General features: G+C 36.6%; 4 protein-coding genes across 6 annotated transcripts; 2 read left to right on the top strand and 2 right to left on the bottom strand.

Moving 5' to 3' along the window:
• Positions 1–1763: 1763 nt before the first annotated feature.
• Positions 1764–4274, top strand: LOC112181744 (protein BPS1, chloroplastic). 3 transcript variants are annotated; one of them, XM_024320129.2, is made up of 2 exons: positions 1764–1919; positions 2996–4274. In XM_024320129.2, exon 2 carries the CDS (start codon positions 3008–3010, stop codon positions 4064–4066), a length of 1059 nt encoding a protein of 352 aa, XP_024175897.1. In that variant the 5' UTR covers positions 1764–1919; positions 2996–3007; the 3' UTR covers positions 4067–4274. The 3 variants fall into 3 exon arrangements, with proteins under 3 accessions (XP_024175897.1, XP_024175898.1, XP_024175899.1); XM_024320130.2 differs by lacking the exon at positions 1764–1919 and adding an exon at positions 1951–2149; XM_024320131.2 differs by lacking the exon at positions 1764–1919 and adding an exon at positions 2162–2567.
• A 2239-nt stretch (positions 4275–6513) lies between these two features.
• LOC112181742 (mitogen-activated protein kinase homolog MMK2) lies at positions 6514–11573 on the top strand. Its single transcript, XM_024320127.2, has 6 exons — positions 6514–7018; positions 8086–8215; positions 8932–9069; positions 9769–10101; positions 10658–10841; positions 11081–11573. Exons 1-6 carry the CDS (start codon positions 6855–6857, stop codon positions 11251–11253), a joined length of 1122 nt encoding a protein of 373 aa, XP_024175895.1. The 5' UTR covers positions 6514–6854; the 3' UTR covers positions 11254–11573.
• Positions 11574–11923: 350 nt separating this feature from the next.
• LOC112181741 (probable polygalacturonase) lies at positions 11924–14463 on the bottom strand. The gene is made up of 6 exons (XM_024320126.2): positions 14355–14463; positions 13910–14263; positions 13323–13443; positions 12992–13166; positions 12824–12894; positions 11924–12734 (listed from the first exon to the last, which is right to left on the bottom strand). Exons 1-6 carry the CDS (start codon positions 14388–14390, stop codon positions 12028–12030), a joined length of 1464 nt encoding a protein of 487 aa, XP_024175894.1. The 5' UTR covers positions 14391–14463; the 3' UTR covers positions 11924–12027.
• Positions 14464–23149: 8686 nt separating this feature from the next.
• On the bottom strand, positions 23150–24674 carry LOC112182142 (3-hydroxyisobutyryl-CoA hydrolase 1). The gene has a single exon (XM_024320590.2). It carries the CDS (start codon positions 24557–24559, stop codon positions 23360–23362), a length of 1200 nt encoding a protein of 399 aa, XP_024176358.1. The 5' UTR covers positions 24560–24674; the 3' UTR covers positions 23150–23359.
• Positions 24675–25814: the final 1140 nt, after the last annotated feature.

Genomic DNA, 25814 nt, shown 5'->3' with positions numbered 1-25814 from the left:
CAAGGGGAACTCAAAGGCTTCCTAGGCCCAAGATAAACCCTTTCAGCGCATGTGAAATACTCCAACTGTGCATTGCAGCACAGTGCCTGGCCACTTTGACAGCTTTGGGGTTCGAACCTAAGTTGGGGAGCACACCCAATTAGGCAAGAACCATTAGGCCACTTGCAGTGGTTAAGTCTATAATTCAATTGACAAGAGATATTTGTTGATAATTGTACAGAGGTTTTCTCAACCAGTCTAACAATTATGGTAACCATTTGTATTGAATGTTTTTTTTTAGAATTTTAGATGATCAAGGGCAAACTTTCTCACCTAAATGACAATTTTAAGTGACTGTAAGAGACAAGTGCATCTCAACCATATGTATCAAACTTAAAATATAAAATTATAACAACTTAAAACAGTGCATTTGTTTTTAGCTGTCAGATTAACTTGTCTCTCACAGTCCCCTTCAAACTGTCCCTTAGATAAACAATCATTTAACAAAAGTTTGCTATTTTGTTAAATTTTTTGAAAGATAATCTTTGAAAGTAGTTTTATTATTTTTAAGATATGTTTTGAGGGACTGTGAGGAACGAGTGAATCTGAATGCGGAGAATAAATGCATAGTTTTAAGTTATTATAATTTTGACATTTGATTTAATACACGTATAAGTTCATTTCTCTCTCACAGTTTCTTTGACCCTAAGTGAGCACAACTGTACATATGCATAACTACTTAATACACCCCTGAATGCGGAGAATAAATGCATAGTTTTAAGTTATTATAATTTTGACATTTGATTTAATACACGTATAAGTTCATTTCTCTCTCACAGTTTCTTTGACCCTAAGTGAGCACAACTGTACATATGCATAACTACTTAATACACCCCAATTTTTAAATTTCTTTAAGAGATTAAAAAAGAAGATGACAAATAAAAAAAAAGGTGACCGGTTTGCTTACTTGAAATATGTATGGGAATAGAGGAAAATAAAATTCATAGATCAGAATTTAAAAATTAAGCACATAATCAAAAAGTAAATTTTCATATTTCCTTAGAGGATCCGATTACATGATGAGGGTAGGTGACTGAATCTTCATTCTTATCCAAAAAACATAAATCCGTATCTTCGAGAATTTGTTGTAGTTCATGCCGTCGGTAAATCTAACTTTCATTGAATTGGAAAGTACTCTCATGCACTTGCCAAACTAGTGTACTTTACACTCAAAAGTGATCAAAATGCAAGTAGCGCAATGTCATGACACACTTTCATTTAATGTACATATGATTAATGATGTTTCATTTCAATTGCTAACACAAAGATGATTAAAATGCAAGTAAGTTTTTATATTAAAAAGTAAGATTTTTCAGATTTCTGTAGAGATCGGATTACTAACTCAATCCCCATTCTCATATCTTCGAGAATTTATAGTCTCTTTTTTTTTTCTTGACGCCTAATTAATTGTCTTTCCTGCCTTCGACATGCCAAGATTTTTATTTTTCCTTTTTATTGAATTGGAAAGTATCTCTATACGCGTAGTCGAGTACATAACAATTCGTACTTTCCATGCAGTTTCCCCAAAAAGTGTACATTTATACTCCTCAGACTTTTCAGAAAACCACACCCAACCATACTCTTCCACGTAATAATTCAAACTTTCAACCCCAATCTCCTCTGTGCGACCCCAGCATAGCAACCGAAGCTCCTCGAACCAAACGGAAACATCTAAGATATTCCCGTTACCTCCCCGCTCGATTTTCTCCACGTGTCGCCCTTTTCCCGTGTAACTCCTGGTGACCGTAGCGCAATCCCCTCACCTACTAATCCAAAACCAACCGCAGCCAGCCTCTCACATTTTCAACGCAGACCCAAAACACGGAGTCTTCGTCGAAAGCTTCGCCGAAATTTCTTGATATCTAAATCTCCCGAATCAGGTCTGAATTCTCTTCTTCAATCTCTATGTAACTCTCATTCTCTTACCGATTACAACTTCATCAGTTAAAAAACAAAAAAAAAAAATCTTTATTTTTTTGTTTTGATTTAGATTTAGTTTTGTGATAGATTTAGGCTTAGGTTTGGAGTAATTGGTGTTTCTGTTTGTGAATTTATCAATAATCGGTGAAGATTTGTTGATTTCTTAACGATCTAGCGGCTGGTTGTTTGGGTAAGTGGATCGATGTATATAACTGTTGAATTTTGGATATATATGGTTGAATCTGTATGAATTTGTGGTAATTTCTTTTGTATGGGAACAGAATTGTGTGAAAAGTATGAAATTTTGGTTGGGTAAAGCTTTGATTTTGTTTTTGGTTTTGATAATTGGTGGTATTTTGATTAGATGTGTCATGTATGAGGCTGAAGTTTGGGGATTTGGGTAGAAATTTGGGGTTTCTTTGCTAATTGGAGATGGCTAAGCTTTTATATGTTGATGCTGGTTGATGGTCGGGTTGGTACCGGAGAAAGTTGCAGTCTTGAACAAATTAGAGAACATTACATATTAAGAGAAAAAATTACCATAAAGCTTTTAGCTTTGCGTCTTGTGATTTCGGTGTTTTTAGATTGAAGATATGACACGGTTGCAGGTAAGGTTCAATTTTGACTTTTTTTTATCCTGATGAATTGGATGCTGTATTAATTTATCGTTCAGAAGAAGCAATTTTGTTAAATTTATCAAGGTTGCTGATTAAGAATGTGAATAACTCGTCCTATATGGGTACAATTGTTTGAACTTTGAGTAGTCTGCATATTGGTGGATATTAAGAATGTAAGAGACAAACTGTGGCTTCCAGTTTATCTATTTTCCTGTTCATGTTTATCAATTAGCCATAATTATTATTTTATAATTATTCTATCTCCTGGAATTAAGTGGAAGGTTGTGAAATTTTGCGTAGTATATCATTTTTACTTGCTGTTGTCTTCTGGATTGCTAGTTTTGTAAATGTTCTTGCGGATTTTGAGTTGGTTGTGTTTGGTAGCTGATTTGCAACATCATGTTTATATCTTCTTGCAGTGAATACTAGTAATGAGTCGTCCACAGGTCCCGCACCGACCTTTCTTCCATTTTGGAAATCCTTTCCGGATGATTTCGCCAAAGGGTTCTCAAATGACTCCGAACCTTTCTGCACTGCTGAACACTTTTGAGGAAACATTGGCTGAGAGGTTGAGAAAGCTCAACCCAAAAGATAACAATGATGTCCTTAGCTTGTCATGGATGAAATTGGCAATGGAGTCGCTTTGTGGAACTCATAATGACATAAAAACTCTCATAGCTGAGATTGATCTTCCCGTGAGTGCCTGGGATGAGAAGTGGATTGATGTGTACTTGGATATCAGTGTAAAGTTGCTTGATATATGCATTGTCTTCAGCTCTGAGATCGCACGCTTAAACCAGGGGCATTTGTTTCTTCAGTTTGTGTTGCATAATTTGAATTCAGCCTCTTCGAAGCAATTTATTCGTGCCCGTTCTTCAGTTGATGACTGGAAGAATCATATTGCTTCAAAGAACCCCAGGGTTGAGAACTGTAGCACCATTTTGGACAAGCTTGTGGAATCACTGGATCTACCAAAGGTTAAGAACTCAGCAAAAGGGAAACTTTTAATGCGTGCTATGTATGGAGTGAAGGTGTTGACAGTATCTGTTTGTAGTGTCTTTGCCGCTGCCTTTTCTGGTTCTGCAAGCAAGTTGTTAGATTTGAATGTTGCCGAGACATATATGTGGGCACAAGCATTTAATGACTTACAGAGTAATGTAAATGGGGAAATTAGAAATGTACTTTCTAGTGGTAGAGTTACGGTACTGAAAGAGCTGGAAGCAGTTGATGGTATTGTGAAGCACTTGTATCCTATGATCCAAGATGGCGTGGCCCTCGCAGAAGAAGAAGCATTCAAGAATTCTACTTCAGATTTAGAAAGGAAGGCACAGAATCTTTCTCAAGGACTTGATCTTCTGACCAAGGAAGTGGATGGGTTTTTCCAAATCCTCTTGACTGGACGCGATGCCTTGCTTTCTAAGCTGAGATCAGGTGGAGCAGTCTCTGACCGGATGCTGATGGGAAATGTAGAAGGGCAGGTTGTGAGGTGAATAGCAAAGCTAATCTTCCTTTATAAAGATGGTTTTAGGTATGTGGCTCTAAGTTTTCTTGTTTTTGTAAGTATACCATCTTGTATGGCTAAGTGTAATCAGTATGTTGTGATGTATAAGTTATGTTGTATTACTATGTTAGTGGTTTGTAGAAGTATGTTGCACTATGTGCTGACGTTTATATATGAAATATGGTTTGGATTGAAATCGTGTGAGGCTGCTCTGCTACTTTATTTTGCTTCCATTGGTTTTAATTGAAAGATGCTTCATTATTTACCACTATCAGACTTTTTGATCTTGAGCTTGTCACGCAAATCACTACGGCATTGCTCTTGGTGTTAGCCTAAAGCTAAAGACTCAGATAATGGAGCAAGTTTCATGTCTGAAGTTCTAGGTAAAAATTCAAGCTCCAATGCCTATGACATATACAAGTTCAATGTGCTTATTTCCTACTGCCTGATTGTTATTGGTAGTGGTTTGGAGAACTTTCTGATTCATGTAGGCATGATTTTGGCGTGATATTCCTGGACTTCGCAAGAGAATCTAGTCTGTGTACCGCGTTCTCCTAATTTCTTGTGTAACTTGATGTTCCATAGCAGGGAAAGAACATTACTGACCATAAGCATGAGAACACGTTAACAGCAAATGGCAATGGTCGGAACTTTGGAGTCTAGTGGTTACTGATGACAAATGACATTGAAATAGTTGTATTACTCTGGTGAGAGACTGGGAGGTTCTTGATGTGGTGGGGATTCCCCAATTTTGTAGCGATTCCGACTTCATGTCCCGAGTTGTGTGCTTGATTTTTCAGATTTCAACTTGTCAATCCATATCTAATATGTTTTGGTTTCGATCGAACTAGAGCCTTGTCGATTATTATGTGAAGATCCGATAGGATTATAGTCCCATTAGTGTTGAATCCGAGGTCATCGATTACATTATTATCATTGTTGCCTTGGTTCGTTTGTAACTAAACAATCATAGGTTCTCCATTGCTACTAATTACGCTTGCTTAACTCAAAAGACCTGAAAATTCATTTGATAAATCTGACTTCGCCAATATTCAAGTTCTTGTTTCACATTCATATCACAATCTAATCTTCAGGACCCCATGGTACCACAACTTATTATTCGACTTGTTAACTCAGACGCAGGAATTAGACATGAGCATCATCAAAACGATTCGTGTCAGACTATTTCCCCAGTCAATTTCTCGATGTGGGATATGAATTGGGATAATATACTATGATATTAATCTCCATAGTCAAGTCTTAATTGGAATCTGACTTCTCTGCGTTTCCTTCACGCATGCTTTTTTTCTAATCACTTTTCTTCAGTCAAATTTGTGTTCAACCTGAACATGTAAAATGCAAGGGAAAACAGAAATGCAAGACTTTGCAGCTACTAATCAACAATAACTGTGAACACTCAACAATGAACATCTTACCTACCACAGGACCCAATCAATTAATTTGATCATTCAAAGATAATTAGCTAGTGTACGCAAGTAGCCAATCCGTTATGGGAGAGGCTACCTATATAAACGGTTTATGACCCTACTCATTTATTTGAAAAATTGATGAATTGGGGATGAGGCAATGGAATAATGCAATGACATCATGCAGCTCGAGTCTTTTTTTTTTTTTTGTGACTTTGTCAAGGGAACCCAAAGGCTTTCTAGGTCCAAAATAAACCCCTTCGGCGCATGTGAAATGCTTCAACTGTTCATTGCAGCACAATGCCTGACCACTTTGACAACTTTGGGGTTTGAACCTAGGTTGGGGAGCACATCCAACTAGGCAAGAACCACTAAGCCACTTGTAGTGGTTCAGCTTGAGTCATTCTTGTGAAATTTGTATTCTTGTTCATACATGATCTTAGTTTGTGGTTTTTTTATTGTTTAGGTCAAGATGTTCATATAAGACAAAAAGGGTCAAAACTACCGAGGGGATGGTATATAGGTTTTCGGGTGTAGTGGTCCTCTCCCTTTAAGGTAGGGTAAGCGCTTCGTGTGAAGACCGCTACCAAGGGACTAATCAAGGGTGTAGCTACAGGTGGTCGAGGAGTGTATATTGACCCCTTTGACTTTAGTTTTTGTGTTCCAGTTATGTGATGTTTTTAGTTTCACATAGCTCGTAAAACTTTCATTGAACCCTATACTTCTTCCGAATTCTATGACATTATATTATTATTTTTGTTTACATTTCAATAAACCATCCAAGTTTTAATAGATTTAAGCCACAAACAAATGAAAAAGCCATAAGACTATCATATTACTTACTACAAAAATTTAGTTCTATTGTATATAAATATACTAAGTTATTTGATCATATTCTTGACCCTCCTTGATAGGATTTCGGGCTAAGCCATTGGGTTGAATTCAATCTCTCTCTCTCTCTGTCTCTCTCTTTTTTCTGCTTTAAACAGAAGTTAAAAAAGAAGGATCATCGTAAACCCAAAAATCACAGACACCACACCAACCCTCACATGAAGAATAGTTAAAAAGGTCCAATTTTTCCTCCACGGGTTTTCCAGTTGAAAAAGCCTCTTTCACGTACACCCGTACACACACACAACCCTTCCTCCATTTTCTTCGCCTATTTCTCCCCAAAAAACCCAAAGAAGCTACCAATCAATACATAGAAATGTCAAAACCCCTTACACCTACCGACACAATTTTTGCATTCCCACCTCTCCTCCTCCTCCATTAGCTACCCTTCCAGCTTTTTAGCCACTAAATCCCATCTGGGTCTCGACCCATTTCCGTTTCCGACCCGACCCGATTGCCATGGACATCAGCACTGCCTCAGGAGCTGACCACAACATCAGAGGGGTACCCACCCACGGCGGCCGGTACGTGCAGTACAATGTGTATGGGAATCTCTTTGAGGTTTCCAGGAAGTATGTGCCTCCTATAAGGCCAGTTGGGAGAGGCGCCTATGGTATTGTTTGGTAAGATTCTTGCTTCACTGGGTCTTTGAGCTTTTCTTGGTAATTAAAGTCTGAGGCTTTTTGGGTTCTGTGGTGATTTATGGTTCTTGAAGTTCTTGGGTTTAGTTTGGTTTTGAGTTGGAAGTATTGGGTTGAATGTTTAGTTTAGTGGAGAAGCAGTTTGTAATTGTGATCAAGGTATTCATTTGATTATTGTGGGTGTAGTTGGAAAGTTTGGTTCTTTATGAAGATCTCTATCTGGAAATTAGCTGGGTTTGCTAAAGATAGTAGCTTTCTTTGTGTGTAGGTTTGTTTCTATTTTTGTTTTGGGGGGTTGAATTTGGTATGTGCTGGTTTAGGGGTGGTTTTCTGTTTTTGGTTATAAAGTTATGAAGGTTGTGAGTTGGAGAGGGTCAGTTTCTTTGTGTACAATAAATGAAGTGTTACACATATTCCCATGAAATTTGTTATGTGTTCTTAAGTTGGGGTAAGTGATGTTTTATGTGTTCCTTGTTGGAGATTTCAGTCCAAAGATGCATTTACATTGTTTCAAGGAGAATGTGAAAAATATTGAAATTAAGAGTTCCAAGGTCACTCTATGTGTTTTGAATTTAACTGGAAGAAAGACGCTCAACTGAGTGTGCATTTTCCTGAAAAATCAGGATGGATAGCATGAAGCTTTATTTCCCATGTTATTTGAGGGTCGTCAACTTGAATTGTCTTTGTTACTTTGCATATGTAGATGTAATATTCATTTCAGCTCTAAGTGTGTGATCCTTACCTTCCTTGCTGATTCCCCTTATGTTATTGTTGGTCCTCTATTGTCCCATGTTTCATTAGCGGGACTCACATTTCTGCATGGATGTATATCTTAGTCTTATTTCTTTCATTTTAATATGTAAAACTTTACAACATATTGGGTTCTCATGACTCAGTGCAGAGTTTGTGTGTTTGACTGCAGCCTTTGTTGGGTGAATGATGTGCTATTTCAAGGTTTCAATTATAAATGATCTTTCCATTTATTTGACTTATGTCCTATGTGTTATCAACAAATTGAAGGAAGATAATTTTTTTTTGGTTGCTATTAGTGCTGCTGTGAACGCTGAGACTCATGAGGAGGTTGCCATTAAGAAGATTGGTAATGCATTTGACAACAGAATAGACGCCAAAAGGACTTTACGAGAAATTAAACTTCTTCGGCACATGGATCATGAAAATGTAATGTTTGTGACCTTCTTCCCTTCATGTTCTTATGAGGAATCTTTTCTGCCTCCTCCTTGAGCACTATATTTTTCAAGATACTCTTTTTGCTTATCATTAATTACAATGTAACTATTGTGGACGACATCGTATGTGTCAAAGTAGTTCACTTTATTCATATCTGATCATACGTCACTTAAAAAATACGACTGCATTTTTCTTCTTCACATCCTTTGTGGCTTTGCAGCACTTTCATCTATAGAATGATTTTTTTTTTTTTTTTTTTTTCTCAATGTGGAAAATGGTATCAACTAGAATATAAACTTTATAGACAGATAAGTCAGTTAAAATGATTCCTTATAATAATACTATGGAGATAAAGATGAGAGCATCTTGTAAATACCATGAAGAATCATGTCTGTTAATTTAATTTTAAAATTCTTTTTTACTTATTTTTATGAGACGTGCTCCACCAGCTTCAAAGCAAGTTTGATAGAAAGGTACTTATAAATTATAATTGGCAAAGTTGGGGGAGGATTTTTCCTGGAATAAATCTTTCTTTACCCTCCCTAGTTGAATATCTCACATGGACTTAATTCTGCTTGTTTGCACCGCTTTTGTTAAAAAAATTGAGAATTTAGATTCTTTTTAAGTTTTCTTTCTGTTTTTTACTCTTTTTTTTTTTTTTTTTTCCTGGAGTCAACAGCTTACTAGTTTATTCTTTCTCTGCTCAGGTTATTGCCATCAAAGACATCATAAGGCCTCCACAGAAGGAGAACTTCAATGATGTTTACATTGTTTATGAATTAATGGACACCGACCTTCATCAGATAATACGCTCCAACCAAACTTTGACTGATGACCATTGCCGGGTTGGTACTACTTTTATTTCTTGGTTTATATGTTTGATATGCCAGTTGAATTTAAGTGCCAGGTTTTTGTAGTTCATATAGTTGCATTGGAATGTTTTCAACTTTTGACAGTAGTTTTTTTTGGTGTGTTAATATTTGCTATACCATTTGGGTTTAGTGCTTTCATGCAGTTCATATGGAATGTTCATATGAAATCTGGAATGTTCTAAACTATTGACAGTGGTTTTCTTTTTGTTTTAAAGGCCAAGGTTTGTAGTTGGATTCCAGATTTCTATGTTTAGGTTACTGGTGATAGCAATACTTGCTTGTCACTGAAGTAGGTTGATTCACGCAACTGCTGAAGATGGTATACATATTCCTTTTTACCCATTCAGCTCTATATAGGACTTAAGTATCTTGCAAGTCCTTCCATAGCTTTATAATAAATTGTGTATGGTGATCCTCATTTCATCTCTTAAAAAAGATTCTGGTCCTCTGCTTAGGTAGTGATATCTCTAGTTTGGTTGGAACTTGGAACATGGCTCTATATCTTTACTTTCAAGTTTTCTGGATCTTCCAGGAAACTTTCACTTGTGGCTCATAGATATAAAAACAAGTGTAAACTAAGACACAATTATTTGCATCTAGCAGTTTTCTCATGATCTTGATATTGGTGAGACGTGCCTGAGTTTCACTAATGTTTAAGTTCTACCTTTGCAGTACTTTCTGTATCAGTTGTTACGAGGGCTCAAATATGTACATTCAGCAAGTGTTTTGCATCGTGATTTGAAGCCCAGCAATTTGCTCATGAATGCAAATTGTGATCTCAAGATTGGTGATTTTGGGCTTGCAAGGACAACATCTGAAACTGATTTCATGACTGAATATGTTGTTACTCGTTGGTACCGTGCTCCGGAGTTGCTCCTTAATTGCTCAGAGTACACTGCAGCAATTGATATATGGTCTGTAGGTTGCATTCTAGGTGAAATCATGACCAGACGGCCCCTATTCCCTGGCAAAGATTATGTGCATCAGCTGAGACTCATTACAGAGGTATCATTTCTTTATATTTCTTACTGAACCTAAATAGGTCTTTCACCAGTTTCTATTTTTCAAGTCTCTGGGAATGATGCATCTGTAGATGTATGTTTAAATTATAAGCCTCCAAAAACTTTAATTTTCACTTATGGGGAAGCAGGTAATATGTTACTTAGGGTATCAGTTGTTCTTGGTAATCCTGATCATTCTAAGTTTTTGGCCCCTTAAACAACTTAATGCCCAACTTTTAGAACCTTCCTAGTTGCAAGAGTCATGGAGGTACGACTTGATTTTCATTTGGCTAGGTTTCTTGTTGCCAATGGCAGGAAGTGCACAAATTTGACTGATTCTATGGCGATGAAAATGGGAAAATGGATTGTAGTAAGATTAATCTATATGGTTGTGTAAGAGATAATGGGTGCTCCTTAGATGTAGGTGATGCATCTATGGAGGATGAAAATGGGTTTTCCTTTCACATATCTTTGTTACAAAGTAGTTTTTCTCTTATCTCATATGTACCATACTGATTGTGACGACTAGTGCATTGATGTTGTCCATTTTTGTTGAGCAGCTAATAGGTTCACCTGATGATTCAAGCCTTGGATTTTTACGAAGTGATAATGCCCGAAGATATGTTCGACAACTACCTCAGTATGCAAAGAAGGACTTCTCCGTTGGATTTCCTAATATGTCTGCTGGTGCTGTTGATTTGCTAGAGAAGATGCTTATCTTTGACCCAAACAGGCGCATTACAGGTATTCTTAGTTATTTGGTTCTGGTATAAAGTATAACAAGGATTTAAGAATCCTGCAGCGTTCAGAGTGAATTCAAACTTCGGAAAAAAGAAGAAGGAAATATTTAATGTCAGAAAACAAAGTAATGGGAGATTTAGTATTCTCTATTCTGATATATGTGGTGGAACATGTGTTATTAGTCTCAACAACCATATTTGTTAGTTGCATCGATAATTAATTTTCTTTGACATGCTTTGCAGTTGATGAGGCTCTTTGCCACCCATACTTGGCACCTCTTCATGATATCAATGAGGAGCCTGTCTGCCCAAGTCCTTTCAGTTTTGACTTTGAGCAACCATCGTTTACTGAAGAGAACATCAAGGAACTCATATGGAGAGAGTCAGTAAAGTTCAATCCAGATCCAATTCAGTGAAGATTATGCAAGTCTGTTGTATGCACTTAGTAACCCAAAAACTGAGTACAATAATGCTACATAGAACCCCCTGGATCCTCCTGGAGAAAACAAATTATAAAACTTTGTTGGAGATATTGGGGTTTATTGAGAAATTGTGCTGAGATGTCATTCATATGACTTGTTCACATCCTTGGATGTCTGTATTTTTCGAATTTGTAAAAGGGATGAAAATTGAATGTCAAGGCTGGCTATTCAGTGTATTATGTAGAGCTTCAACCCCTCATTGGTGCCAAGCATCATGATTTTGGTTGTAGATGTTGGAGCCGAGGTTCTGGACCTATTGGCTTACTGCGTTAAACTGATGCTGGAGAATTACCCAGAACTGTTGTAAGGCCTAACAGCCTTGCAACTATTTCTATTTAGAATGGTAGGCTAAATAGTCTGAATAGGTTTGATATGCTGAAACTACTCGATTCTGTATATTTCTGCTTGCTTTCAAGACACAACTTTCTTAGCTTCATTGTGAAATCTGACAAAAGCTTATAAAATTCAGATATTAGTGTAGAATATTTCGGTGTACTATCAATTCTGGATTCTATCACTGGGCAGGGTGCTGTTTCAGTCTCTTTGATTTCAGAATTCTGGTTGTTTCATATTTCTATTTAATTCTCGCTAATATCAATAATAGTAACAGTTAAACATAGAGGATTAAACTTTTGTCCTCAGATATGGCATTTGCTTTTGGTGTGACAAATTAGCTCTGCCATTAAACAGCACATGATTTGGGGAATCTTACACATCACTCCTATAAGTACACTTTTTAATCTCTACCATGTCGATCGGTATATCATCTGCTGGAAAATCACAACCACCAGGTTTAGCAGTTCCTTGATCAGGCAGCAGACCACAGGGCGTTGGCGTCACACCGCTTGTGATCCCCTGAATATCAGTACATGTCCATGGCTGCTTCTTTGCCTTCTTTGCCAATCCAATGGTCACATTGGACATGCAAATCCCGGTAAATGGATGGTCGGCAATGCCTTCCAATCTTGCAGCCATGGTTACATTTTCAGCCACCACGTCTCTATAGTTAATCCCAGTAATCTCAGGAAAGGCATTTTTGTCATAGTTACCATCAGCATGTGACCCATAATTACCAGTCATCCAAAATGCCCATTTCATTGTGTGCAGTGTCATTCTCCTTACATATATGTCTTTCACATACCCTCCTCTCCCTACAGCTGTCTTGATCCTGACGGCTGATTCGGTATTGATGGCCACGATGTCTTCGGCTCTGACATCTTGGATCCCACCTGACATTTCGCTGCCCAATGCGATGGTTGCACTGTAGGGTGAAATGCATGTGAGCCGTCTGATCACTAGTTGTTTTGTAGGCATTCCAAATGATATACCATACTCATCCCAACCACTCTTAACAGCTACACAATCATCACCAGAGACTATGTAACAGTCTTCAATTCTAGTATTTGTGCAAGAATCTGCATTCAAAATACAAAACACACATGTTAAGTAGGTTAATTTGCCATTATCCTAACATGGCCTATGTAGAGACAAATTTATGTCAAACCTGGATTGATCCCATCAGTGTTTGGAGACGAAATTGGAGCAATGATAGTAATCCCTTGCACAAGAATGTTACTGAAACATCATAATTGGAGCGGTGATGATTAGTAAATGTGGTACAAATAAATTTTACTGTTGTGTCACGTTTCAAATGTGAAAGGGTGTAGATTACCTGCTATAGACAGGATGAACATTCCATGATGGAGAATTTAGGAGGGTGAGATCTGAGATCTGGATATCACTTGAGAACATGATCTCAATCAGGTAAGGGCGGGTGTATTTTAGCTTCTTCTTGTGGAACTGTTGCCACCAGAACTCACCTTGACCATCAATTGTGCCATTGTCTCCTGAAATTGGAAACATCAAATGGGTCCCAATGAATTTAGTCACTCCAATATATTCAAGTAACATAACCAATTTGGAGTTGGTAGGTAAAATCTAGTTGAATTGAACCTATTGAACAAATTATGAGTAATCTGATTATACAAAAACCAAGTAGGTACCTGTAACAATGACATCAGTGAGATTTGTTCCAAATATGAGACTGGAGAACCTTCCAGCTGCTGCATCTCTTCCTCTACCATAAGATGGAAGGGCTTTAAGCACAGGCCACTCATTCAAGTCCTGAAACCCCGGTTGATTGGTTGAGTTTAGAAGACCAAGCAAAACACATAGTATACATACGAAAATCTACCAAACACATCATAAGAAACCAAAATGGTCCTTACTATTACTCTTGGTTCTTAGATCCTTTCAAATTTAACAAATTACTCTTTGATTCCAGAGCAATTATTCCTATAAAATATATCTCAAAATTATAGTGTGACAGTGTTTCATTTGCCCATATTGAGGCTACTTTGAGTTCATACATAATGTTCGGATTAAGCCAAATATGAACGCTAACATTCTGTCACATCATTTCGGATCGAAAGTTTTAGAACTGATTTTCATGATGATTAATTCTTTCTCACATCCTACTTACACACATAACCACTTTCTCACAGACAAATAAAAACATAATAAACAGCATAAATGGGAGTATATGCATGTTTAGGGATCAATAACTAAGAAAAAAGAAGAAGAGAGAGACCTGAGAAGCAAGAAGAACAGCATCCTTGTGAAGATAAAGAGTGAAATGGCTGGTGAGGCTGAAGCTTCCTGTCAACCATTTCCCAGCTGGAACAAAAAGCTGAGCACCTCCATCTGTTGCAAACTGGCTCAGCTTACTGATTGCAGTCTGAAAAGCCTTTGTATTTGATGTCTTTCCATCTCCAACTCCTCCAAACTCGGTCAGTGAAGCACTGTGAGCTCTGCAATTCATAGCAGAGTACTGAAACGACTCAGATTTTATGGGGCCCTTAGGCTTGGCCTTGGCTACTCCTCTGCTCTCTCCCCCTCTTAGTATTAAGGCCACCACAACTACTATTAACACTGATTTCATCACCTGAAAAGAAAATAAGGCTGGTCATTAGCATTTGTTTGCTGAGAAAATGCAGGAAACGGGACAAGAGAGTAAGAGAATGCGAGGTTTTTACTTGAGTTTTCATGGGATTTCTTCTCAACAATCCCATTGTGGAAAGAAAGCTTGGAGTTTGTTTTTGGTGTTGCACAGAAGAAAGAAGGTATATATATAGGGGGGGGGGGGGGGGGGGGGGGGGTGAAGTTGAGCTGGGAATAGTTTAGCATGATTAATATGATATTGGATTTGTTGTCATTCTCAAAAGGAATTAAAGAAATGGAATTTCAGTTCCTTTTTAAGCTAATGTTTAATTTATTGTCACAAAAGAAATGTTTGTTCTGTTTTACACTTGTTATATATACTCAACTTAACCATGCCGGAATGACGGGAATAACCTAACAAAGAGCTACGGTTATAACAGTCTCTCTTTACATATAGGTAGAGAAGAAATGACACCCTTCATTATTTTTTTTCTCGACCAAGTTCTAATAGCAATCATGTGAACTAGTTACATAAATGTGAGATCAACAACTAGATATATTGAATGAAAATTGACATATTTATGATCACATACAAAGCGACCAAAATATATCTTGACCAAGATATATGGGATGCAACTATCTACCTGGTTTGCAGATCCAGGTAGGGGTAACACCTTTTCCTATATTGGCAGGGAGTTTTCATTGTAACCATGAACTAAGATTCACAAAGGCTATGAGCTTGAGTTGCATTTTGGTACCATCTTATAACGATCCAATGTCTCATGACTCTCATCTATAAGTCGAAATTACTATCAGATATCTATTCGTAAATTTCCTCAAGCATCACTGACATGAGATCCAGAATATCTTTAATTATCAAATAAAAGAAAATATATCTCGTGTATAGTAAGGATTGATTTAGTAAAAGAAGATGATTGAATTCCTAATGAAACAATCCTTCCTCTAATCGGTGATGTCTCTTATCCAGATGTTGCTTGCACTTCTCTTTTTTGGAGTTAGATGCTTGGACGATAGTATTTGCTTTGCAAGAAGGGTGGCGATATGCAAAGTTCAGAAGGTTCAGACCACAACAAAAAAAAAAAAAAAAAAAAAAATTCATAGTTCAAATGGTCGACATTTGAGGTGAAGATAAAGTGCAACACCCTTGTACATTAGTTAGCTAATTGAAATTTGTGTTCGGCTGTAATCATGAGAAAATATGGATCCTTCACCTTAGATGATAAAACTATGGTATGTTAACATTTCTCATACATCAACTATTTTTACCACTTTATGGACTAGTGTTACCACTTTGAGGACTAATATTACTATTTTGAGGACTCATACGGTAAACTAAGAAAATTTACCACTTTAAGGACTTGTGTTATCACTTTGAGGACTAATATTACTATTTTGAGGACTCATACGGTAAACTAAGAAAATTTACCACTTTAAGGACTCATGTTACCACTTTGAGGACTAATATTACTATTTTGAGGACTCATTTTACCACTTTTAAGGCAATTGTATATATGTCATACGTTAACACATTGTATAATTTTCCCTTAGATGATTGCTATCCAATTTGATATACTATTCACTCATAATGATTTAACCTTATACCTCAACCACAAAGAAAAACCACTTTCTAGTAACAAAATTTTGCATGATTTTGGATGGAAATTATTCTAAGTGATAATTTCAACCCTTGATATTTATTATCAACTTTATTTTTAATAAACAAAAAGTGTATTTAATGCAATCTAACCATTCATTTATGTTGGTGCAAGTGCACGGCGGTGCTCTGAATAATCACAGTGACATTTATTTATCATCGCAAGATTTGGATTCAGCTCAGTTAATTGCCCTTTGGCAATTTAATTTAGGTCAGATCTTCGAAGTTAATCGCAGGCTCCCCATATAGCCATTGGCACTCTTCTGGAGCCAAATGACGATTCAAATTCCACTGAAATTCCATGTTGATAATGATAATGACTCGGGGATTGAAATAATAAAAACAAAGCTTATCCTAGCCTTTTCACTATTTGTCTCTTTTAGTTTGAGCTTAGTGGTCATTTAACTTTTTTTTTTTAAAGGATCAAAAGATTTCACTCTTACCTCAATGATCATTTAACTTGAAAAATACATTAATTCTAGTTCTTATCGAAAAGATAAAGTACTTGCTCGAGTTTAAATAGTAAACTCCATTAGTGATCTATGTGATCACCCATGTTTGAGAACTGAGATCATCTAACCATTGTTGCCGTCCATTCCACTATAAAAACCATTAATCATTATAGCTATCAAATTATCAATTGCCAAATAGATCTTTTTTCATGAAAGCCATACATGACACTTAATCTCATATTTGTAAGTGAGAGGTCGTGATTTCGACTCACAAAAAACTAGTTACTGTAATTATTAGTTGTTAATGTAATAAATAAATAAAAACCATGTTATATATTACTTCTACTAAAATAAGAAAATGTTACATATTACTTATTTAGTTTATCCTCGGAAGAATATTACCATTTGGTCGATTGTCTGCCCATTTCCGTGAGTTGTAGAATTTTTTGTTGTTGTAAGCATCTTTTACTTATCAAAGTAACATTTAAAATTAGAATAGAAAAACAAATTAGCTAACTAAAAAAGGAGTGATATCTCACCCATGACTCCTAGAGTGACTCATCAAAAGATTCAAAACTCATGAGCTTGTGAGTTGAAACTAGGGATCTTTGCCTCTTTGTGAAGTTTTGGACCATTGCCGTTGGAAAGTAGCTGATGGGTTCCCACACTCTACGGTCACTTTCTTGAAGTTTGCTATATTCACGCTCATATTCATGTTCATATCACATACAATCCAATCTCGTGAACTCTTCAAATCTAAGCATTGCCTTGCCGACGACGACCCACTTCACGTACAGATTCACGGGTCGATCACAAACTGGTGACTACTGGTGGCCCTCATCCTAACCCTAATTTGCTAATGGTAATTTGATTAGTAAACTTAGGGAAAGGATTTTCACACTCTGTATTTTACATTCCATACTCTATGTTACATTTTTTAGTATTTCAATATCACATTTTTACAATCTACACTATAAAAAAATTCGACATTTGTGCTCCCATTTTTGCTGGGCGAAACCGAAACCTTCTAGGTTTCACGACGCTCCGATCCCGTCTGCAGCAGGGCACTCCGGTCCTGCAAGTGGTAGAAGGACGCGGCTTCATCTATTCCGTGCGTTTGCGGAGGCGGTTTGGCCGGAAGAGAAAGTTGAAGGTTTAGATTTTGCTTTGGGTTTGCCGGCGACCGGTTATTGTTCTGGGGCGGCTTTAGGGTTGACGAGGAGGAGGTAGGCGGCACGCTCTCGGGTCTAGAAGAGGAGAGCGGTAAGAGATTGCTAGAGATTAGCTTTCGGGCTGCCTGTTAAGGCTTTGGTTCGTGCTTGCAGGGTCGGACTATTGCAGCGATCAAGTTTGGCGAGCGGTGGGATGGTTGCTATGGCCTCCTGCCTGGGAAGGCCACTGGATTGATGAGGTGGTGGCGGACTGGCTTCTTGGAGGTTCCAGTTTTGGCCGGCGGGGTGTGGGAATGTAGGGTTTAGGCAGTGGGTCTTTGGGCCTTTGCCTTCATGGGCTGCAGAGATGCAGTTTAGTGAATTGGGGCTAGGTTAGCCCAATTCGCCTATTCTCTCACTCTCGGGTTGGGATTAGGCCTTCGTTGGGTGGTCCATCCTGCTCTTAGTCCTATGCATGTTCCTAGAATGTTGCTGTGGGTGTGTTGAATGTTGCGACGTACACCAAAAGGGTCTTAGACGTCAAGATATTCAAGACATTGGTACCATTTTAGGGCAGTGTAGGGGTAGAGAGTTTTTAAATTCTGTTTTTTATTATGCAGTTCCTTTAGGATTTAGTTTTTGGAGTTTCCGCTGTGGACTTTAGTATTTTTTATATGAGCATTGATTTGTAATATGAGTGGTATTCGGACCTCTCAAGCTTGACCAAGTGAGGTCGTATGATTTAATATCAATAGATCAGTCTTCCGTTGCCCTAAAAAAAAAAAACTACACTAAAAAAACAAAACTTAAGATACTAAAAATTAAGAAAACATACAGTGTGAATTGTAAAATGAGGAGTGTGAATTTCACTTCTCTAAACTTATTATGATTAGACCTTAGAGCTCTTCTAATTAAATATAGTTGAATTATGCAGGTCTTTAGTTGTTTAGCAGCAGCATAATAATCCAACACAGGAGCTATCTCTCTAACATCTGTGAAAAAAATGGTTTTGAAATTGGAATCATTGCACCCCTCATAATCTGATATGAGCCAAAACTTCTGCTACATGATGACTCGTTAAGGTTGAGTAAACAGATGCAGTAATTAGTTTATGGAACCCACGGCAAAATAATGATAGTTTCTGGTAACAAAATGCACCAGATATTTGATAAAATGTAAATGTGTATATATATGTATATGTATCTTTTCTTTTATTTGCTCTTTTTCTTTAAAGTGTGATCAAAGACAAGATGTTCGATAAAGAATCAGACTTTTATATTTCGCCCGAGTTAGAAACATTATGAATTGTTCTATAAGAAGGCAATTTTGGATCAATCAATCAATTCACCAAAGATGTGTTTTGGATGATCAATATATTATGTCCTAAATGAAAAGGGACAATAAAAAGGAGACATCCCTGACAACCCGTGAAGGTAGAATTCTTGAATGGATGGAAGTTTGGCTTCTAGCTTGCTATGAAACAGAATAATGTAATTGGGGTTTGTTGAACTGATAAAACTACAAGACTATATATTTTAAAATTGAAGATACCCTATTAAGAGGCTCAAAACCCTCACAAGATTATGCTATTCACTCACGAGAGAAGTCTCTTGGCACAAAACAAAACAAAAAGCAGCAGTATTCCTTAGTGGAGGTTTTGTACGTGGTTGAGAATAAAACCAAGTTTCTCTTCACGCCGTAAAAGTGCAAGTCACACATGACATTAGTCTATGTTGCGCGGAAGTTGGGTGATGTTAACAGAAAGAAAGGCCAATTCTATGTGCGGGATAGTGAAAGCAAACGTTGCTTCTCAAATTTTTGTTAAACCATCGAGTGCTAAGCATTTTCTCATCTATTGCGTTTCTTTTTCATATGTTGGTCGGAACAAAATGCTCCAGAAAATGGATGAAAGAGACTTGCATTGGAAAAATAGTTGGTAAGGGTATGAACTGTCAAACTAAGAAATTAAGTTTACCGGATTTGCTTCAGAAAGACTAGGGCGTCACTGTGATCCGAAAAACAAAATGGTATGACGTACTTCTGTACGAAACATTATATCTAATTGACCCCATCTTTGTTTAAAGATTGCATTTTCTGGTTCAAGCTATACTACAATACTTGGCCTCAAGTTCCTTGGGTATTCAACCAACAAAAGAAAAGTTTCTTTGGGTGGATAATATCTTGGTGGTAGCTAGAAGCCTAGAACAGCCTTCTGTAGTGGAGACAATATAATTCCTTATCCAATGAACCACTACCATCCCACGTTTAGGAATCTAGGTGAAAATTATATGTAAGCCACTATTGCAGCTTTTGTAGAAATATCAAATTATGGGTTTTTCTTTGCTAATATTTTATTAATGTTAGTGTGCGCGCAAAACTAGTGGAGCACCGACCAGAGTTGGTACTTGGTCGAATTATTGGTTTGCCGCCCATCCTCTCCAGTATATGCATCCAAACCAGTTGCCAAGCAAAGCATGAGATGTTACATAATACGAATCAAGAAATTCTTTTTGGTAGTTGCAATGGAGCTTCTCATTTTGTCATTATTGGTTAGATCCTTCTCCAACTAAATTTCAAAATATAAGCATGAATGTATGAGAATAAGATGAGTTTCATTTGAAGGAAACCGACCATATCTATTGAGGAGTGTACCAAAATTACACTGTATATGAAAGATGAGTTTACTATTTATAACTGTTCATGTAACAGTGAACTGACGATTTTACCTCCGGTCTTCTACCACAATTTCGCATCTGTCATATACATATGAAAATATGTTTTTACCCTTTCATTGCTTCTTAATTACAGGCTGTCATCTTTTGATAGTTTTGTTATTCGGTGTCTGGGCTTTGAATTAATATGGACTTTGTTTGATATGCACACAGCCATGATCTCCCGTCCATAGCCTCCCTTTATTTAATCCTTCTAATTTCTTTCCAAAAACAAAACCCGTGGCAAAGCACGGCCAATTTTCTAGTAAACACCATATGTAAGTGAATGTAACTATGTATCGACTAAGAATATCTATAATCGTCTCCTTAAAACAAGCTTCGTAAGCCAATAGAGTTAGTTTTCTTTACAAAGGAGATTCTCTACATATGTTAAAAATCTAAACTCATCTCACCATATAACTGAATCTCTAAAAGAATGAGAGAATTTAATTAGCTACTTCAATTTGATAACTTTTAAATGTGAATTTTACTTGCGTTCCTATCATTTTTTGTTAGTGAATGTAGGTAATAAATTGATCTTATTCCTATATCCCTTCCAAATTATCAGTAATGTCAGTCTTTGGCAAGCAAAAATCATTTAACTCTGAAATTAACGTGATGATATGAGACTATACAATATAGTTAATTTAGTGAATATTAAATAATCGATAAATTAATAACTTAATAATTTATCAAAGTATTCTTTATTTTCTTAAATATTGTTGTATTTTGTTTAATGTGCTTTGTTGACCGACGAGCATATAACTCTGAGTGTCATGAAAAATGATAAAGATGATGAAGTTAAAAATGATAGTTTTACTATGGAGCCCGTTTCCCGAAAGGAAGCTCTCAAAGCAGTCACGATGTCATTTAATAATTTTTTGTTGCAGCATGAGAAAATCACACTAGAACTTCTTAGCATGTTAAGAAAAGTCAGAGATGAGATCCAATGTGACATCAATTTCACGAAGAAACAAACACGATTAAGTCATTGTTTGTGAAGGCCTCATAGTCGAATCATAAACACTACATATTAAGGAATTATTAAGTTATATATATATTACATGGGGTCTATATGATTTTTTTTAATGTATTATCGTATACTTTAGCAAGTTATGAATTTGTCATTCATAGTCTCTTAAAATTATTTCTTAGGTGAGCAAATCTGCATATATGAATAATTGCAAATTGTAGTTTTTGGTTTTTGAAGTTAATTTAGAGTGGTGCTATTTGCACACTCATTTTAGTCACAACCCCTTCTATTTTTTCATTACTTTAATACAATTTTTTTTTTACAAATTACCATAACTACTCTCTTTTGTAATTATGTTTCTTTTTCTTTTTTCTATTTGGCAAGTCAATCATGAAATTAAACATCATTATCCAATAAACCAATTTTTCTCGTGAATATCATTGCTGATTAGAAAAAAAAAAAATTTGATCGACATGACAAAGTGCAATATGTCAAAAGTTTTGCAATTAGGTATGTCATCATGACTGCTATACAAAACTGAAGAAAGATATAAGCATATCACCTAAATTAAAGGAGATCCAAAAATCTCTCACATCTGACTAAGCAACGTTGATTCAATACCATTCCCAGTGACATAAAACATTTTGTAGAGTGATGATATGACTAAAGTCAAAATGAAATCAAATCGTCAATAATTTCAAAATTATCTATCAACTCAAGTCAAAACCATGATTAGCAAGCAAGCCATACCAAAATCAAACTAAGCCGAACAAAATGCACAAATTTAAAGCTCCTAGTCCACCAAATCATTGAGAAAATTGATCTTTTAGTGGAGAGCAATGGATTGAAATACATCAGATAATTTCAATTAGAATCTTACCAGGAATGATGGATTCAAAGGGGTTCGAATGATCACTAAACTTATATTTTTCTTTCATGTCTCCATTGCAAATCAGATGTAATTTTTTTCTTTCCAAAGTTGGGTCTAAAGTTGCTTGTTTTGCCATAATTAAACTTCAAAGCATCAGGTTAGAGAGTTAGAATGACTATGCTATAGAAGTTTTTGATGGAATTCTTAAAAAAGAAAATCGCAAAGAGTTTTGAAGTCCTCTGTGTTTGCAGGAAAATAAGGGTTTAGGATTTGGGAATGATTGACTTGCCAAATAGAAAAAAATAGAAAAAAGAAAAAAAGAAAAAGAAACAGAATTGTAAGGGTGGGTAGTTAGGGTAATTTGTAAAAAAAAAAAAAAATTAATTAAAGTAATAGATAAATAGAGAGGGTGTGTGAAGAGAGAAAATGGGTGTGCGAATAGCACCACCCTTAATTTATCATAAAGTCTCATGATACTTGTACTAATGCACCACGAGCCTTTTAGGTACTACTAATACGTAGGATATTATTCTTCCAACTGATTTTTGTAGAGTAGATGAGTTACTGTAGGCATAAGTATTAGTATTACATTAGCAAGGAGATACTTTCTAGTATATTATATAGGAGTACAAGATGAACCGGCAATTATCTAGTGATCCCAACCCGATCAGGTTGTCTACATTATGAATGGATAATATAACTAGAACATTTCATATCTTTCCAGCCAAGTTTCTTCTTTCTTTACTATAGTAGTTGCTAGCTTTGAAGAGTTTACCGATAATTTTCTAAATCTTGGAAATGGCATTGACAGGCAAATAGAATGTTTGAGGGAGCTTTAATTCTTCGTCATCATCCAACCTGCAAGGAATAGAACACCAGCAAATCTGGTGTTTTATTAGAGGGTCGAGTTTGCTGTCAGCTAGCTATGGCTCAATTTTAAATGGATGTACTAGGAATTTGGATTCTTGACGGACACGTACATCAACTAGTATGGATTTTCTCTCGGAAAACTATAATTTACTAGAAAATGTGAATTCATATAATGCACAACGTAAGATCAAAGCTAATTATGCTTCTATATATTTCTCAGAAAAGCCTTTACTCCAGAGTATGATAATACAAATTTGTATTTATCAATTAATCCCAGTATTTGGAGAAACAAATGCTAAAAAGTAATGTTTACCCTACACATAGGCTCAGTGCTATGAAACAAAATTATTAACTAGGTGAAAAATTGAAAACTGAGAGAAAGTTTTCTTAATCAATCTCAAAGCTTGGAAATGGCCGTTGCAGACAATTTAGATCTTTGAGGGAGCTTTAATTCTTCGTCATCATGCAATCTAGAGAAGTAGTGGCCTACCATCTGGTCAGTGACAAGCTCTAATCTAGAAGGCTTCCACTTTGGGTTCTTATCCTTGTCCAAGAGTATAGCTCTGCAACCCTCCATGAAATCATTGCTGATTTCCCCACACAAAACATGATAAATAATTCTATATTCGCGAACAATGCACTCACCAACTCCTTGAAGCCGCCTTCCTCCTCGAATCGATCTTAAAGCAATCTTCAAACTTGTTGGTGATGCCTGTCTTAGCGACTGAATTGCTGACAATAACCATTCATGGTGATCAGTTATGTTGATTATGGTAGCAAGCTCTTTCTCCAGGCTACTTAATATTTCTTCCACTGTTGATTGAGAAAAGCACTTGTCAATAACATCCATATAGTGGTAAGCACTCTTCATTTTTGGAGCTGGTTGCTCAGAGTATTCATCTAGAATAGCTGAAATAATAGCACAATCGTCAGCTGAGCTTGTATTAGTTGAAGAAGAGTCTAGTTTTCTTGCCAAGGCTTCTTCTAGCAAAGCCAATTTAGATGACGGAACAAAGTGAGTTGCTAGACCCAAAGCAAGCATTTCAGGACCGTCCAATCTGGCACCTGTAAGACCAAGATACTCTCCAAAGAATCCAAGAAGTCTTGAAAGGTAGTAAGAGGAACCAATATCAGGAAACGATCCGATAGCTGTTTCCGGCATAGCAAACACTGTCTTCTCTGTTGCTACACGAAAGCTACCGTGTATAGAAACACCTGCCCCCATCCCCATAGTGATTCCATTAAGAAATGAAACCTGAGGTTTAGTTTTTATTGCTAGGAAATACATTAGGGTGTATGCAGTTTTGTACAATTTGAGAGCATGTCTCAAATTGCCATTGTAGAGATGATGTGCTATATTTGCAATATCACCACCGGCAGAAAAAGCTTTTCCGCTACTTTTGAGAATGACTAACTTGACAAAGGCATCATGCTCATAGTTGAGGAACAGCTCAAACAGCTGCAAGATCATGAGAGTGGAGAGAACATTCAATTTTTGAGGCTTGTGGAGTGTCAATGTCCTAATGAATGGATTATTCTCTTGTACTAGAATCTCTGGATTCCCATTATCATGATAATCTGAGCTGAAAGAAGCCATATGTTGTGATCAATTAACTATTGAAAAATGGATAATGGGAAATGCTTAGTGATCAATGGGAATAATTACTACATAATATGGAACAATTGTGGCCATCTTATATAGAACACTAATATGAAAATGATTGTAGGTTGCAATAGACTAACAATATCATAGTGACAAATTTATATACCATTAATAGCCTCATCATAAGAAATGCCAAAACTGTTACAATAATTTTGTGGTCTCAGTACCGTGAGGTAATTGACAACAGTATTAAAGCAATTGGTTAGGCCGCTTACTGAATTGAGTTGGGCGATTAATTGTATATCTACTATTAGGATTGGGAGCAATTTCATACAAAACAATTAAGGGCAAATGTTATAATTAGTCCTCGTGGTTTAGGGTCATGACTGTGTTTGCCCCTGTGATTTAAAAATATCTAATTTTGGTCATTTAGTTTGATATATCAACTAATCTTTGTCCAACTATAACATTCTGTCTAACACCCAGTTGCTGATCTTTATTAAGGCCAGAGTGGGCCATGAGTCCATATTGAACCCGAGTTCGCTGCTGGTTTGCAAGCGGTGGCTGAGCCTCCAGTTTAGAAGGCGATCAGAGCCGTTAAGGGCAAGACGAGCAGGCGTGCGTGTCAGTGGTGTCGAAGCGACTGGGGAAGACGCACGACTGGATCATGGAGCTCAAGGCGTTGATGCTGGTGCACCGCCTCATGAACGACGACGATCCATATTCCAAGATGAGAGGCTTGATTTGATGCTTTTTAAGAGGAAGAGTGGTAGTGGTACTAGTTTGGCCAAGGACTAGGGGTCTAATTCTAGATACAGCGGTGGTCTAGATCTTATGACTATGATAATGGAGGAGGAATGAGGAGCTCAAGGTCTTATGGAGATGTGAGTGAGTCTACGAAATCAGAGAGAGTGAGAGAGAGATAAAATAAAAAAAAATAAAAAGAGCAAATGAGGGGTAAAATAGTTATTTTGGATCACATTTTGTGAGATTTGAATGTCTAAGGAGTAATTTGTTAAAATTAATATAGTAGGGACTAGATTGTTAACGCCCTAAAAGTACAGGGAGTGACCAATAATTTTTCCTTTATTTTTTCTTTTATCAAAAAGCAGGGGATTAAAAAAAAATGACAATTGTTTGATCTACTTGACCAAATGCTAGTTTGCCAGTGGCAAATTGTTTGAATTTAAAATTTTTTTTTATTTCATAGTAAAGACAAAGATAAACATATGCATATCATAGTGACAAA

This window comes from Rosa chinensis, chromosome 1 (assembly GCF_002994745.2).
Source record: "Rosa chinensis cultivar Old Blush chromosome 1, RchiOBHm-V2, whole genome shotgun sequence".
Taxonomy (NCBI): domain Eukaryota; kingdom Viridiplantae; phylum Streptophyta; class Magnoliopsida; order Rosales; family Rosaceae; genus Rosa; species Rosa chinensis.
The sequence above is the reverse complement of the archived record's forward strand: the minus strand, read 5'-3'. Positions and strand labels throughout refer to the sequence as shown.